Genomic DNA, 18,290 nt, shown 5'->3' with positions numbered 1-18,290 from the left:
GAAACACTGAAGAAGGAAGGCGTTTGTGCCAAGGAGCTGCCCAGGAGGAAAGATAAATAGAAAAAGGTTAGGAAAGAGGCACACAGCAGGCAATTCATGTATAAGTCAACACGATTCATTGTAAGCAACATAGCAGAAATGGGACTTTAAGAAAGACAAAGTAGGGACCTTGTAGATGAGCTCAGAGGGGCTGAACATAGCCACTGCAAATTTTAGTTATGAGTGCTAATATCTCTTAAAAAAAAAAAAAAAAAAAAAAAAAAAAAAAAAACCCTGCAAAAAACAATACAAGTCTAATCATTGCTGTTCCCACTGGGGAGATATCCTTAACAAAAACAAACCATATAATTACATTGCATTCTTGACAGTCCAAGAATTCATAGAGGATAGTTTGCTCTGTATTGCCTAACAACTAAAGGTAGTTAATCTGAGTAAACAAACAAACAAAAACAAAGTAACTGGCAGACAGTGTGGGGAAGCTGTCTGTGCTGTACTTCTGTAGAAATATAAATCGTCTTTAATTTTAATGTGTTATGGTCAATACATTTTTTTCAAATTGACTTAACAGGAAACTTGTTTTTTTAATATGAATCATACATAATTAGAACAATCTCCATCCCCTAGGCTGTATTCACCTTTAAGTTAGGACAATAACTTTATGAATAAATAGGAATACAGTTTTAAAAAATAACAGAAAACCTTACCTTTAGAACCACTTATTACCAGTCCAAGTTCAGCACAAACTGTAGCACAAATGATCTCATAGTCATGTCCAGTCAAGACGGCTCGGGGAGTGGCAAAATCACCTTCAAGGAAACAACAAGAAAAAAGGGAATCCTCAGTTACGGTTCATCTCTAAAAGCTATGTTTACAGTAATTCACATATTTATTTTCCTTGTCCTTGGAGTTCACACTTTCAAGAACAGACACTCATGGTATGGACTATATTTTATGTGCTATACTTCAGAACGACTTTTTCCATACTGCTTAGCAACAGTACACTAGTAGCACTACCTTTCAGAAATTCAGCGTGGCCATTTACTAATGAAGAGCCAAACAACACAACTCTAAATAGCTGAAACAACTAGTTTGACATAAAAGATTCTACTTCCTCTCACTGGAGGAAGATCACCAGGTCAATTAATGTTCTGTAAATAAGTGTAGGTGTTACTGTGATAAGTAACAAGGGGAAGCATTTACAATGTCCAAGATGAAGAAAGGGGTCCACAGACTGATTTCACTTTAATCTGTTTCCAGTATTAAAACCACAACTATGTGGCTTAACTGAGTTCCTCATAACAAGTGGTGCTTTGTCCAAAGCACAATTATTTTTTCCCAAGTCTGTCTTTAGAGACCAAGTCAAACATTTAGAGATGTTGTCAATAGAGGAAAATTGTAAGCAGACACATTGTTATGAACAGTTGAACAGATCAGACTTAAACCTTTTGTCATGACAAATAAGGGTATTAGCTTTATTCTCTAAGATCAGACACAGAAAGTTTGTGCATGTGATATCATAAACCTCTTTAAAAATACTTTATACCTCATTTCATGGGTTTTCACCAGCTCACTCTCCCAGAATGCCAGTAGTCCATAGAAAGTATGTTATGTTTGCAATTACTGTCTAATTATTTCAATTGGAAGTCTTTTCTGAATAGTTAAAGTCACTGAAGTTTTAAGGGATATGTTTTTGATGAGGTTATCATACTTATCTTAATGAAAGAGAACTACAAATAAGCTTTTTGTAGCAGGAAATATTTTTACTTTAAACTAAATGATTACATGGGGTTTTTTTCTGTGGAATGCCAGGGGCATAGGGAAAGATGGTGGTAAAAATCAAATGTTATTTTGATTTAAACAAATAGTTTATGGATTTTCAAAGAGACAGAAAAAAGTAATAGTGTCAAGTGATTCCAGCAAGGATAAAGCAGCCCATTTGTTGTTTAAATAGCATGATTCAAAAAAAGTTTTGAGGTTGAAATTTTTTAAAAACAGAACATTAATTAGCACAATCTAATTAATGCTTCCATTCTCCACAGTAGTGTCTATATAATTTCCAATAAGACACTCAGATTGTTAAAATAGACTTTGCAAACAAAGAGTGTTTTCACAGGCACAATGAGTTTTTCTCCATGCAGGCCTGGATATGTGAAAGTAAAGTTAAAAGACTTTACTTACTCTCACCAGTTTGTGTATTAACTCTGACCATTTGGAACAATTTCCAGAATGTCTATGTGGCTGTCATGTTCAAGTGGTCTTTTTAAAAAGGTCATAATCCATGATCCAATATCAAACCAAGAATTATGATCTTTCAGATATGATTTATTCTGCAATTATTGCTACAATACATAATTTAAATTATTGAAACATACAAATTTTGCAAAGTAAAGAGTATTTTTTTAACAAATCAGGAAAATATCATTTTTATATGTCTTTTCTACACACACACACACGCACACTGCAGCAGCTCAGTAAGTGGTCCCTAATCTCCAAATAAATAACCATGAAATGCTACAGCTTTCAGGAAGCTTGGCAGACAGTTCAGAAAAAAAAAATTAAAACCACAAGGATAGACTTATGATCAGTAGGTACTTCTCAGGTGACTGATTTAACAAACACTCACTAGCCTTTTACAGAAAGATTGCTATATTGAACTTTCCTCACTAAACATGGAACAGGCACTTGTAAAGGTGAATGAAACAACACTGTGGGGACAATCCATGAATTTGAACAAACTGATCGAACAAAGTTCTATCAACTTCAATGGTCACACTGGGATCTACTGTAACAACCTCATTACCTAGTATCAAGTTCTACTTTTTAGTCCAATGCTCTGTCATATTGTCTCAAACTATGAAATGTGAGGCAGTTTTGCACAGTTCCTGGCTTGGGTATTTTTTAATTGAGATGCACACATTAGCAACATTCAATAGTCAATAATAATTATTATTTAACTTTGTCTTCAGAATTTGCATTTAACACAAAATTGCACAGATCATCAAAAATTAGTTAAACTAATTGTTTTATTATAATATTTAATAAATAAATCATTTTAAAATTGAAATCACGAGATTTTGAAATGAGCAGCACTGACTTGGGGTTAATGGGATTAAGCTGTTTGAGTTTAAAAGGACATTTAAGGAACTGTTTTAAATGCAGTTATTAGAGGATGGAACCAAAAACAAAAGTGGCACAAGATATTTACTTTAAATGCTTATTGTAGTAGTATTAATATGTTACCTCTCTGAATTAAATTTTATGTGTTTCCGCAGTACCTATCCCAATAATATCTCGGACCTAGGCTTCTCCAATCACACAACGTGGATTGACCATAGATATTTATCACAGTCCATAGTAAAAATTCTGTCTATAATACTTACGTTGTTTTTAATTTAGTATTATAATATAAACTAGAATATAAATCGATGGTTACCAAGATTATAAGCAGTGTCTCACAAATCCATTCATCCAACTGTTTATCAAATGGCTTTAGCATTAAATAATTTCACATCAATAAAAAAAGAAAGCAACAATCAGAAAAGTATCTTTACGAAGAAACTTCAAGTTAGGCTATTTTTCTCACTACTGAAAAACAAGAGTCCTGTGAAAAGTCAGGCTGCCTCCTTTGATAAAAATGTTAAATATTTAGGGGTTTTCAAGACACTGATTTCCCAGATAATGGGGTCAATTTAAAAGCTGATTGTAGAGCAGAACAGATTTCTTTAAAAGCTTTTAAACTGTTACTGCTTCAGAAGATTGTCATGGTTTTCCATGATGCAGAGAAAATGTTATTTTGTCACTGGTTTAAGGGGCACTTCTTCCAACTTTTCTCAATTGTTTTAGGGGAACCAGCTTCTAGACCCCTTTGAAAAGCTGGGGAAGTGACTTCAAAGGAAAAAGAGGCTTTGTCCCTTAAGCAGGTTTACGACCACTGAGGCAAACCCTAACTAAGGGGTGAAAAGAATACTCAGGCATCTTTATGGAGATCCTTAAGGAAGATGAACAAGTCAAATGAGATTAAAGATAGCCCAAATCCAGGCACTAATAACCAAGACACAACAGTCTTACAGATGTGCTTTTCTCAGCATAGTATATAATAATATCCTTAATCAATACCACTGTTGGAGGACTACTTAAATTTGAATGGTGTAGGAATTTTAATGACACATTCACATTGTAACAAATGTAGCCACAATTTATTAAAATGATAATATATATAAAACTCTTTTTCCAAAAAGAGACAGGATATTTTACCTTTACTGTAACTATTCAAATTATGTCAAAGAACTCTCTTGTGCTACAATAAATAATTGCTGCAAAGCTGTTTTCCCAAAGAAGATTACATAAACTATCACTCTTGCTTAAGTAACCAAAGTACATTTTAAATCATAAAACTCAAACTTCAGAAGATAAAAGAACACTACATGATATCATGTGTGCTTGTGGCAATATTTCACTGAAAAAGTGCTATATACTTGGAAACTACCTTTAAAAAGGAACAGTGGGATTATAACAAAGTCAAAACTTTCTTCCAGTTTTACAACATCCAGAAGAAGTTACTCCTTATGGCTAACGAATAACTGTTCAGTGTTTCTGGGATTTCCTCCTCCTAGTTTTCCAGCTTTGGTGTTGTTAAATGAAACAGAATCACGACATCTTAAATCAAGGAGCGAATTCCTTGTACAACTGCTTGCTATGTTACAATGACTGACTGAAAAGAATTGACAAATACAGCAAACTCTGAATATTTCCATCTAATGTGTACTCAATTTAGAAACAAAAACATACCCCACATTAAAATGTAAGGAACCCTTTCCTAAAACTAGCACTTGATGAGATAACATTATGCAACATATTAAAATGTAAATATTTTGACTATGGCTCCTTTTAGACTTTATGCTGAGAAGTTAGTTAATTATGAAGTGATGAAATTATGATTCCATGATTGCAAATGCCATGTGGCACTTTTTTAAGCGCAAATTAATAATGCAATTTTATGTCTTAATATAAAATTCTGATTAAATGAAACATCAATTAGCCCAACTATCTTTTATTTACTGCTTGCTAAAATAACTGAGTACATTCCCACAAGGATAGGCAAAACCAAACACAATTATATATGCAAGTTAATACTTATAATAGCACTTTCTACAAATTTCACAATTTTAAAGATTACTGTATCTAATGAAAACTCACAAAAATAATAAAACCTTTAAAATAAGGTTACATAACTGTAAAATTCTAATTATGAAGTCTAGGAATTATGAATGCAGGTCATATTCCATCCAAACATAGATAAGTACAACAAAACAATCTCAAGGATGCCATTAGACTTTCATGTTAGTTTTACAGCATGTTTCAGAGTTTATTTGCCTCAAACTGATTACTGTCAAATATCTATACAAATACTACATTCACAGAATTCTGCAGAGTAATTGCCAATATAATAAAAACATTTCACAGTTACACAAATGAGACTAGCTCTTAAAAGTATGACAAATTTTACTGAATGTTGAGCTATACGTATCTTATGAAAGTATCACTGTAATTTTAGTCTGAACACTAAACAAACACACAATTTTTATATTGGACTTTAGTTACCAGATACATAGGAACTCTGCCTTCATGTTATTTTCCACTTTTATAGACATAGGATTTTTTCCTCCCATGTCCAAACTTTTTTCCTCCCACTGTTGCACGCCATCTGTTCAAACTTTTTATAACCCGATAAAATGCACAACCTTAGATCTATTAGCTAGTTTTGTCTTTGCATATGTTACTTAAAGCCTATAGATTCCCCCAACGGAAACAATGTCTTTGAGTAAACTCCCATTCTAACCTAAAACAGAATCCAGAAATTTAAATGCAAATGATGTTAGTAACATTTCCAACCTTGGCTAGTAAAGGGCTGAACATACATTTACTTTATCACATGGCTCTAGATTACTAATAAGCTTATTACCACTGAGGATACAGAAAGGGCTTATTTCATTCCATCCCTTAGTTACCCTGTGCAAACATTTGATTGACACTGAGTACTGAGAAAGTAGATGCTATTAGAATGTAACATTTTTTGTTAATCTCCCTTCAGAGTCGTTAATTAGAAACATAAATTTTAATGATTTTTCTTGTGTTTATAGACATATTCTCTCTTCAGGATAAGGTTCCTTGTACCTCTAAAACGGCACAATATGAAAAGCAAAAAAAAAAAAAAAATTACAATCTATATTAATGGAATATTACAATTCAGACTTTACATGCACGAAGTCTGGACTCCCGTGCCTCGCAATTCCCACTCTAAGTGCAATGTGACGTCTTCTGGAACCTCTTCTCCCTCATTTAGAGTTTGTCAGTTGAAAGTCCTGGGGAGTCTCTTACTCTTCTCACTGAATGTGAATTCCTCTCAAATCCCTTGCAGGCATCTGCAGTGTGACTATTCAGTGCTCACTGTACAGAACATTTTTACATATGTTCTGTACCCAGTTAATTAAATTGTTACTGTAATACCAGCTTTGAAGTTTAAAATACATAGCCTGAACAATTCAGGGGCACATTTTTTTTTAAACAACAAAACTGGATCTAGATTTTCATTGCACCTGATAGATATATTCACCACCTTTCAGCTGAGACCAAGAATAAAGTATCCAGCCAAAAAGGAAAATTTCTAGGAACGTTATAAAGCAACTATTTCAATAAAAATTATAGCAATGGTAGGACGAAGTGCTAACATATGTCTATTTTTAGCAGTATTCTTTGTGTTGTCATACCTAAAGATCAATTCCATCACAAAACAAATACTTTTGAGTTTATCCCTTAGTCAAAAAATAATTTGAGATGAACGATTTCATATAATGGTTTAGCTCACTTTAAATCTATCCGTTTCTGTTGTTTTTACAATTCGCTGCTTATTAGAATGTATTCTACAACGAAACCTTGTAAAATGTTGTTTCAATTAAGAAAACTGTTTAATCATTTAAAACCTTTTAAAATATACTGCCTATCAACAGTATTAAAATTAGAGCATATACTGTATCTATATGATCTTATTTGTAAATAGGTAAATAGTTTTAAAACAACTTATTTTATATGTAGTATTAAATACATGTTGAGACCTTTCATGTTGCAGTGACTAGGAACATTGTACCATTTAAAATAAACAGCAATGAATGAGCAGCCCTTAAAAAGAGACAGTTTTGTTTCTTTTTTAAAAATCAAACAGTATTTTTGAACAAATTTAGTCTTCCAGTTAAGTGAGGCTCCTAATGTATGTAATTCTGACTATACAAAGTGTTCTTGTGTGTACCATAGTGAATTTACATCCTGCAATTTCAGTGTTACGGAAATTAATTCCAGAAACGCTTTGAAATAAGTTTCCTAGCTGAGCCTGAAGTATGGTACTTACCAAACATTTTTTTTCAGCATTAAAGTCTGGTTTTGAAGATACTCAAAGTATCAATTCTAGACCATAAATCATTACTTCTTCTGTTTTACTCCATTCTCGTACCTACATGGTACAGCCTTAAAATTAAATGGCAGTCATTTTTCTCAGTAACCAAACATTTTAAATAAATGTGATATATTAGTACATCATCCCAACACCATGCATATGGTGCACATTAAGGTTGTATTCATTTACCATATGAATACAATTCCTTTTACCACCATCTATTATTAGTTACAAGTTGTAAATATAGCATTGTTTTGCCTGGAACCTGAGGCCTGCATTACATTATGGAGCACTAAACATCCTGATCCTTCTGGAGAATTTCATGTATATAGTTTAGTGACACCTGAAGCTGGATGCTGCCAAAATACCAGCATCAAAAACCTTTGCTATAAATATATTTCCATTCAAGAAAAAGATAATGCCTTTGTGTTTGCATATTGCCTAGAACATCATAGGCACCAAAATATACCACCACCACTTTCGATTCAAGAAGAAAACCTGAAATTCCTTCTCCACTAGCCAGCTGGAAATAATTATATTACAGATGCAGTATTTAACACTGGAGGACATATTTTTAGTTGAAACAAAATATTCCATGGGAATTTTGGGTGACATAGGAATGCAGGATCAGATTCTAAATGTTAGATAGAAATTTAAGTGGTTACTACCCCTAAAATACATTATTTTATAGTTACTTTTATATATCCTGTTGCTTTTTTTGTTTTGTTTTCTTTTCTGTGAAACATACATTCCTGAGCTTGATTTCCAAAACCAGAAGATTTTAACATTGAACTTGCTAACATTCTAGTAAAAAGAAGAAAAAATCCATTTTTTTTTTTACAATTACACTTAAAACGCAGCTGACCATACTCCAGTTTCAGGCTGTATATTTACATTACATGTAATTTGTGCCTTCTTATTAAAAGGACACAAATGATGGTACAAATAAAATTCACACGAGTAGCACAACAAATGTATCAAAGCCCGTGTGTGTATATTTCATATTTTAAGCAGCAGTATTTTGTGAAGGATTCATCTCAAGCATCATTTTCAAATCAGACACCAGATGGCAGTGTAGAATGCTTGCTTATATCTGTGTGTGTGTGTGTGTGTGTGTGTGTGTGTGTATACACACACTCACACACATTCACATACACACACAAACGGTAAAACGCTATTCTGCCCAGCCATTTTTGAGAGACAAAGAGTAGTTATTAATGGCTGCAGTAAAACAGTGCTAAAATAATATTGGGTAATTTAAAAAAAAAGAAATAATACAATAATTTAGAGTGTATACGTGCATCAAAGTAAATATATTTATGTATAATATAAATGGGATTGCATATAGCAAATATATAAAGGTACGCAGAAACAGTCACTGCTTTTAATTCTCAACATGATACTCTACCTATCTCACAGCAACACAATGATTTCTTAACCAAAGGACTATAGTGTAAGTCCTCCTTGGAGATATCAGCTACAATCATTCTAAATTCATTTAATATATTTGGAGATATTATAATTTTCTACATGGGCAGATATTATTACAATTAATAGCAAGATTTGCTTTACTGATGTGATTGATAATTTATGGATGCCCAAATACCATGGTGTCTGACACTATACATACCATGGATAATATTGGTTGAAAGATTAAAAGAAATTCATAGCACACAATGATGTTTTTAGTAATGAAAAACAGTGTAGCTACATTTTATAATACTTTTTTTTTTTAAAGCCCTGTTTTTGCAATGATAGCTACCCTTCCTAAATAAATATTTATGTTGCAAAAACAGTTTTTAAAAATATGAAACATTTTTTCATAATGGCCACACTGTGAGCAGTCCTACTGGCTTCAAATTGCAGAGGGTGCAGTTTTGGTTTTGGTGTTTTTTGGGGTTGGGGTTTTTTGTTTTTGTTTTTTGGTGGTGAATTAAGCTCTAGAAATATGATTTGCCTGACATCAAGAAGACTGCTTACACTGTGTAAAATTACACATGCATGTAAGTCTTTGCAGAATTAGGGCCTACAAGATTAGGGTGTTTGACTGCAAAGAAATGATCTACAATGCTATATTTTAATCAATCAAACGCGGGATATTCATTTGGTCATATTTCTGGATTTTAATCACCAGCAAAAAGCAGCATTACCTAAATCTTAAAAAAATATTTTAACTAAACATTTACAAAGTTTTAATTTTCATACTGAAAAGTATATATAATAATAGTGGTAGCTGCTGAAAAACAGAAAAAAAATGTACTTTGCTAAGCACAGTAATTAATATAATAAAAAGTATTCAGCAAGATACAAAACTTTAGACATGATGACTTTTGACAGTTTAAAAGAGTTTAAAAATTTAAATCTGAATAAGATACCATACTATGTTTGTGCATGTTAGCTGCAGTAGTACTGTTCACATAAACTCTTGATTAAATCCATTTGTCTTGTTTAAATATTAAACAGTGTCCTTACATCCAGTTATATCCTACAATACAGTTACAACAAGAAGTCAGAATGAAAAAGAGCTAATGTGCCTCAGAAAACTGTAGTTTTAGAAGGGCACTGTATTACGATACAAAACTATTCACTGAACGCACTGCTGTGTATTGATGATCATCACAATATATTTGTGATACACACAGAGTAAGCTTTTGAAACTTTGTTAGAACGTAAAGGAGGTAATATAATTTGTGTTATTCACATATATGTAGAAGATTGAGACAATAATTCAAAGGATACCAAAAGTTAGTTTAGAGGCAGCAATACAGCCACCGACATTATATATTTCATTACTATAGGATACTTCTGTGGGTAAAGCTTTAATTTTATTAAGGCAAATTAAATTTTCAAAGTAGACATGATTTAATGTTTTTTAAAATAGGAAAGCTTCAAAATAATTATAAATACATCCACAGGAAATTTGAAAGCAACAGCAGAAGGTTCTCTCTGTCTACCAGAGCACTGCGCAGGATGACAGAAAAATCCTTGTTTGAGAGCTCAACAATACAAACTTTTTTTAATAAGCACGTTAAGTACCTAAAGTAATATAATTCACATGCTGTATTACACCTCGCTCAAACATACTGAACTTCAGACAGAATAATTATAATGTAGAAATTACCACTGTTGAAGGCACAGAGGGTAAAATTCATTTCACTAACTTAAATGGCCTCTGTGTGAGTGAAGAATGTGAGGGTGAGGGTAGGGGGGAAGAGATAAGAAGAATAGGCAATCCCCCAATATAAGATGTGATGTGGATTGTAACAACCTCTCCCAATACCATGGCTGCCACTCCAGTTTACAGGATGGAGCAGGAACTGGGATAACCCTTGTGCACCATTTGTAAGTGAATCCTGTAATCCCTTCTCTTGATGCACCTCAACTGCGAGTCCCTGCACTGACTAACGTGTACAGAACCCCCACTCCCACCCTCCCCTTTCTGCAGGACACATTGAGTCCACCGGCATCTTTTGCAACATCACTATATCTGGTGCCACTCCACACAGCCCCAAGACCAGGCTTAAATGCCAAAGTGAATTTCACCCATATGAAGTGTAATTTTCAAAAATACCTGTACGGCTATCTGCTATTAGCAGCTCACGCAAAAAAGTAAATAAATAAATAAAATAGGAGCCTCAACTGCAATGGCTATATGGTATCAAAACCAGGGGTGACTTTTTCAAAAAGCTTTGAATTATGTTCACAAATGTTTTCTTGTTTGTAGATAAGAGTTTCTAAATACATTGAAAGCTAACCTCAGATAAGTAAAGAACTTGTCTTTTCATCCACTTAACCTTGCCATAAGTGACAGTTGTTTCTGTCATACAAATACTAGTTACTCAAAGAAATGTGAAAAGTCTCAGGAATTTCCTAAAAGATCCAATAGTTACTTCAGATGTGTTGTTCCACTCTTAGTCATTTTTAGAGCTGGTTGGAAATATTCCTGTCAGAAAATGACAATTCATCAAAAGCAAAAGAGCTAGCAGAAATATGTCAATTTTTACAAAATTTCATTTAAAAAATAGCCTGACACAAAGCATTTGTACAGATGAATTTTAATATGTATTATATTTTAGATTATAAAAAATATTTTTATTTTAAAAATGTCAAAATTGGAATGAAACATTTTGATTTTATTGGAATGAAATGTTTTGATTGACCTGGAAAAACATTTTCCTAATTTTTTTTCTTGCCAGAAATTAGAAAAAAAAAAAATTCATTCCGTTTTGGAAAAGGAAAACAAAAAGTGAACTTGCAGAATTACCCATGAAACAGAAAATCCAGTTCCCATCCAGCTCATTTTAATTTTTTTCTTACTGTTTATGAACTAACTGGCAAGAAAGGCCCATTTATTACATTTTTATTGAGCTATCTGCAAACAAAGAGCCTGAATAAACAGCAGGCTTCAGTATATTGTTACTTGTAGTCTTTTCCCAATGACTTAGGCTGTTGAGAATGGTCTATGCTTATTTCCTATATTACCACATTCATAATGTAGGTATATAATACACTTCATCAGTGATTAGTTCAAGTAACATCCATGCATCTTCACCTATGTCTCTCAAATTGCTGAATATCCCCACCTAACAACTTTAGTACATGCCCATAGTGAAAGAAAGAAAGAATAAATTGTCCTGTTAATGATGATTCAGCCAAAACAGTCAGACACATCCCCTAGGAACAGGACTTAACATACAATTTAAACAAGATAATATATAAATGTAAGTTTAAATAATATTAATTTTGGTAATACATTTTTTCTGTAAAACAAAAAGATGAAGAATTTTTCCATACAGTAGATTTACAACAGTCTGGCTGAGCAGTTACTGATGGAAAATTGTTCTTTATAAATATTTTGATATAAATAATCAAAAGGAACATTTATTTATTATCTACGCCACAATCACAATGACTTGTCAGCTAGGGTTAAGTACTATTTTAAAACATTAAAAAAGGCAGCCAGAATTCAATGCTTTCTGAAGTATTGAAATAAAATCAAGCAACTTAGGTAAAATGTCTCTGGTGGAGGACTGAAGTAGTTGCTATCTGGTGGCAATGTGTGAAGGAGACTTTAAGTCGTATTGGACCACTGAGTGGCGGTTAGATGACGTGTGGGGTAGCGGGGAGGAAGGGAAGAAACACTGCTGTTTTAGATAGTTGCTGTTGCAACTGTTAATACCATGGAGTAAAGGGGACCCCTTAGGCGCCCTTTGGTGTGCAACTGCTATTAGGATTGAATTCACAATAAATAAATACATTTACATTTCAAAAACTAGAAAAATGCCAACAAGAAAAAAGGTAGAATTAAATGATGGATGTATTTGTCAAAATCATACATCAATTTATATTATTAAAAACTACTTCAAGGTAATAAAAGACCAACATGAAACAATTAAATATATATGGCTCCAATCTGGCATATGACTCTGTGGGTGGACCCAACTGACTTCAGTGGTGGTCCTTGAGCATGCAGGCGTCTGCCAGTGCAGAGTCACTTGCAAGATCAGAGTCTATAAATCTCTAACACAAAAAAATAGACAATCATGTACGTGTTGGTCTTTTCTTTCAGTGGCCAGGATGGAGCTCTCACACTGCTGATAGAACCAGAATCGGGCAGAAATATGTCTTTTGGGTTTCCCCTACAGCTTATTTAGACTAAACATGGAAGTCAATAAAGCTACACTTACCATGAATTTAGAACACTAGATTGTAAGCTTGTTGGGGCACGAACTGTCTTTTCATGGCATATGCGTATAGACCTAGCGCCAAGGAGTTCCAATCGCTGATAGGGCTTCCAGGCACAAATACAATATAGATATTAAATCAGTGGTTCCCAACCTTTTTGTCTCAAGGGCCACAGATATCATTTTTACAATCCTGAAGTCTCTGCCAGCAGCCTCCTCCCTTCCACTGCAGCCAGACGGAAGGAGTTCAGCGAGCAGGCAGGTTGCCTCCTCGCTGATCTCCTTTCCCCCTGGCTGCAACAGGGAAACCGCATGTGTCCTGTAGCCCCGTGCGCTCCACCTGGGTCCCTAGGCAGTGGCTCCCTTCTGCAGCCAGGGAGATAGGAGATCAGTGCTCCCCTCCCTCTGGCTCCAGCAGGGACCCCAGCTCCTAGGGACCCAGGCAGAGAGCTTTGCCCTGTTCTCTGCTGCAGCCAGGGGGCGGGGCAGCATGCTGATCTCCTGTCCCCTTGGCAACGGTGCACTAGTCTTGTAGCCCCCAGCAACGTGCTCCGCCTGGGTCCTTAGGCAGCAGCTCCCTTCTGCAGCCAAGGTGAGGGGAGCGGCAGGCTACTTTGAAAGATGCTGTGGGCCACTTTTGGCCCCCAGGCCACAGGTTGGGAGCCACTGTATTAAGTAATAACAATTAACAAGTCTAAACAGAAATATCTAGCAGCTATTATGCCCACACAATACAGAGCTTTAACAGGACTGGCAGGGGAAGGATGGCAGGCAGTCCTTGATAGCAACCCTTCTCTTCCTTACACAGCTGGTTGTGGGGAGTGAGGTTGAGGGGACCTCTCTCATCACCAGACGGCCAGGATTAACTCTGGCTGATCCTCTGACTCTTCTGTTGGTCCACACCCATTTGGCTGCAAAAGGGTGATTTATAAGTTTGCACTGGGACTGAGTGCTCCGGTCACCCACCTGGACAGGCATGTAAACCACAAGGTCTTGTACAGAATGAAGCACCCTTCATCTACATCCAATATTCTCACTGGAGGCAAGGATGGATTTGGGGTTTCTGATAATTGCTTCCTTTTTTGGCTTCAAGGAATCAAAATGTGAAATGGATACACTTTTTATTGTTTTAATGTCTCGGTATACATCTTTAATTACATCTTTAAGAGATTTTTACAGTCAATTCTGTCTTAACAGATGTGGGGGGTGTTGTTTCAGCTGCATAAATCTTTTTGCCTGGAATTTGCTTTAATTTTTTTCTTTGTTTTTAAGAGGCCACATGAAAGTTTAAATCAATTCTAGCTTTGTCAATGGAAGAGATGATGACACAGTATAAATGCCCATATATGCAGCTTTTAACTTCACACTTTGCAACACTCAATAGCATTCCAGTTGATATCTTTTTCAAATGTTACTCGCATCGGGTCAAATCTGCTCTCAGTTACAACTGTGTAACTCCCTATTGAATGTAATAGGCAATACTCAGGTGTAACCCAGAGCAGGATTTCCTGTTATAATTTCTGCCAATAATGTTGGTGGATATTATACTTTATGGCCTTCAATATAGGTTATAGCTACTACAAGGGCACATTTAAGTGCATCACTCACAAGTTTGACATCTTACAACTTTTGCAAGAAGAAACATGGTGATGAAAAATCTGCATGGTTCAGGGGTTTGTTTCAAACCTGAAATATACTAAGATTACTGAACATGGGCAGCAATGTGCAAGTTATGGATGAGTTTTATTCCACACCTGTCTGCTATATAGTACATCTTACATTTAAATTGATCTAGAGAGGGATGCCAAGTGTCTTCCTATTTCTTTACTCGTAAATTATCTCTAAGAGCCAGCCACCTGGTCCTCTTGGACATAACTGGGATGGAGGAGAGAATATCTCAGAGCAATCTTGGTATGTCCCTGAATTTTGGGGAACAGTGGAATCCTGCTCAGAGAATCATTTTTATCCTTTTACTGGAAATCACCTTTGAGAATTGATTTGTGACTAAGGTCAATGGTGAGCAGAGACCTTATGCCCTAAACAGGAGTTGGCTCTTCAGGAGCTCATTGTAATTTACAAGAAATACCTCAGATGAGTAAAAACACTGCCAGTTTACCTGCAGACCTTGTAAGTTCTCAGTTCTAAAATTAATTATTTTCAGAGATTATGAGCTTTGTGAACACTAAAAGAAATAGCTCATGAAGGTTGCCATTTACATCAGCTTCCCTGCTGAGTTTTTAAACTCTGAGCCTTTAAATGTATGAAGTCTACCAGTTTAATGGAGTAGCATGTAAACTCTGCAAATCCTGGAATAAGGAACTCTAATGTACTTTATATTAGGGAAGATATGATGGATTTACAAGGTCCATAGATATAGACTGGTCATTACAGGTGCTAAGTCCCCCTGTAGTTAGTGGTTTGTAATGGTCAGAATGGAGCCTATAGCCTGAAGGTCTTAAAAACACAGTAGACATGGAATGGAAATGAAGCAATCTGCATAGAGTTCATAAATTCTACAGGATGGGATTGCAGATCTCTAAAGAATGGGCTGCACTTGTTGACCCTGTACGATAAGATAGGCAACACTTGCAAATCTTGAATGCTTCATAGCAGTAAATTACTATAGTGTTTTCTGAAGAGGACTGCTTTGCTTCCTAGAATTACAAGATCTACCTGATGGGTCTGTCAAGCTGTTAAGATCCTTGAACAAGACTACTTAGGGCTCCCATACTCTGCAAGACTATTGCAGTTTCCCTGACCATCAGATTGCAATCCATGCATATTATGTCCACAGAGATGCTGTCCTTCTTGAACCAAAGCTATTTAGTTTAAGGAGCTCATAAAACTATGCTTTGAGTGTGTCTATGAAGCTTTTCTGTTCCTTGAATCAGACTATTTAAAATACAATCTTGGTTCCCTATTCAAGCTATGCCTGCAGATTTTGTAATCTATTTGAGCCACAATCTAAGCAGTTTGTGGACTTTATTAACTTATTTCACAAACTCTCAGATACATCACTGACCTCTCAGAATATCATATACGGAAAATAAGTGATGCCAAAACCAATCAGCCATTAAAAAAAGAGTTCTAGATTTGTTAGTTGAACCACTAATTTTTCAAATAACTGAAAAAGACGTGTGATTCTTATTTAATTAAACTTCATATTGATGTGTTAGAATCAACAGTGTATTATTTCCATCTGAACAAATGTAAATTATGCTAGATGGGAAGAAAATCTTTTTTTAAATGCCTAATACTTTAATAAAAAAAACAAAAAAACAAAAAAACAACCCAAACCTGGGTGTCTTGTGCCGTTTATCTTTTGAGGACCCCAAGTAATTATCATCATTATTATTATTATTATTTTGTACAAGTCATTGTGTATCAGATTCTGACACCCTTACTCCCACTAAGTAGTATCTAACTCCATGAGTGGTTTAATTGGAAGTAAGGTACTATTCAATGGAAGTAAGGGTGTCAGAATCTACATGTCTATGCATATTTTTAAATATATTATAAAAGAACTTATAAAGAACAATCTTCACTAAATGAGGAATGTAAAATTTTTATTTAAAAAAAACCCAACACCTTCCAAAACGGCTTGTCCAGTTGATCTGTTTCCAAAAAAACATTTCTCTGCAGGTCTCACAGTAAGACTGTAAAATATCAAGTCTAAAGGATGTTTTTTTTTTCTTTTTTCCCCCAGAACATTAAGTGGGCTGAGAGGCAAAATTATACTTGTAATGTTAAGTATCTCACAAACCTATTGTAAGGAGTCAGTACTGTTGGCTCTATAATATATTTGTATGGTCAAAGCATGCACTGTTTAAACTTCCACTTAAATACTAAAAACCATGTAGTTTGATTTTAGCTTTATGTAAAAGCACTGAGTACTTCTGCAATGACTATTATCTCATGCTACATGCAGTTTACTCATAATATAGGTTTTACTTACCACTTGAGTTATCACCAATGCTGTTGGTTTTGCCATTCCAGTACCAGAGCAGCAATGTTGCGTCACGTGACCCTGAGAGAATGTAACAATTTCCTCCAATGTAGGATTCAGAACGGGCAAGACAGGTGACAACATCCCAGTGCCCAAACACCACTTGTATTAGTTTACCTGAAACATATAAAACAAATCATCTAAGTTTAAAATGTATCGTTAATGATTTTTCTCAGCCCTTACTAAACATATTACAAAATGTTTTAGTTGTACTTTCAGAGCAATGTTTATAAAAGAAACTCCAGATAAGAACTTCAATGGCTGTTGGTTGTGAAGGACAAATTCAGGTGCCAAATTTTTATATCCTGATGGGATAGAAACCTATTTAAGAATGCAGCAGTCTGTACAGGGTCATAGAGTGAATAAGAGTTGAATACAGAATAGTACCTTACTCTAAATCCTACAAAGCCAGTATATGTTTCTTTATTCTATATATTTAAACTCATGTCACAATCAGGAAACATGACGGAATTTATTTTAAGGCAGTTTACTGGTGGAAGTAGCATACAAATGTAAATCTGATGATAGTGCGTAGAGGCTCCTGAACAGTTAGGACACAGGGAATTGAGAGTGTGACATGGAAAATGAAACATAACCAGCTTTTTGAGCATTTATTTAATTATGAAAAATACATACAATTCAGCAATTCCGCATAAAATTAAACTTCTGCTTACCTCCTTCATCACATTTAATATACTAGCCAATATTCTTACCTTTAAGAACGCTTGCAATGCCCATAAAAGCTCAGAAGACATGCCTGACAAGCAAAGTTTGTCTGTTGTATATATTATTCAATATATAAAAATGAATATGAAAGGAAAACATAGATAAACTCAACTTAGACAGTGAAAAACATGCAATTCATGGATCTATAAAATATGAATATTGCTTATTACTTTTTAACCTTAACTAAGCTGGGACATATTTTCATGTGTGTGTGTATGTTCATGCAGATTGGTTTTGCATGTGTGAATGAACACACATAAGGCCAACTGCAACTGCGCTCTGATGACCCCACACACAGAGGAAGGGAGAGTGGATGAGAGAAAAACTCCTTAAAGTGAAGGTTAGGCACCAGCAACCACCTTGCTGGGGCTACTGGAACTTGTTAATAGCAGGACCATATAGAAGTGGGATATTTTTAACACACTCA

General features: G+C 34.8%; 1 protein-coding gene across 7 annotated transcripts in view; it reads right to left on the bottom strand.

Moving 5' to 3' along the window:
* LRBA (LPS responsive beige-like anchor protein) overlaps positions 1-18,290 on the bottom strand; it is a 576,880-nt gene that overhangs the window by 15,925 nt on the left and 542,665 nt on the right. For all 7 annotated transcript variants that reach the window (XM_067551903.1, XM_067551904.1, XM_067551906.1 and 4 more), the window contains 2 exons: positions 17,087-17,254; positions 705-806 (listed from right to left, as the gene is read on the bottom strand). In XM_067551903.1, coding sequence (XP_067408004.1) covers positions 705-806; positions 17,087-17,254 — 270 coding nt within the window. The remainder of the gene's footprint in view (positions 1-704; positions 807-17,086; positions 17,255-18,290) is intronic.

This window comes from Emydura macquarii, unplaced genomic scaffold (assembly GCF_026122565.2).
Source record: "Emydura macquarii macquarii isolate MOO-44397 ecotype Brisbane River unplaced genomic scaffold, CSIRO-AGI_Emac_v2 contig_1363, whole genome shotgun sequence".
Taxonomy (NCBI): domain Eukaryota; kingdom Metazoa; phylum Chordata; order Testudines; family Chelidae; genus Emydura; species Emydura macquarii.
This window is presented reverse-complemented; position numbering and strand designations above follow the sequence as displayed.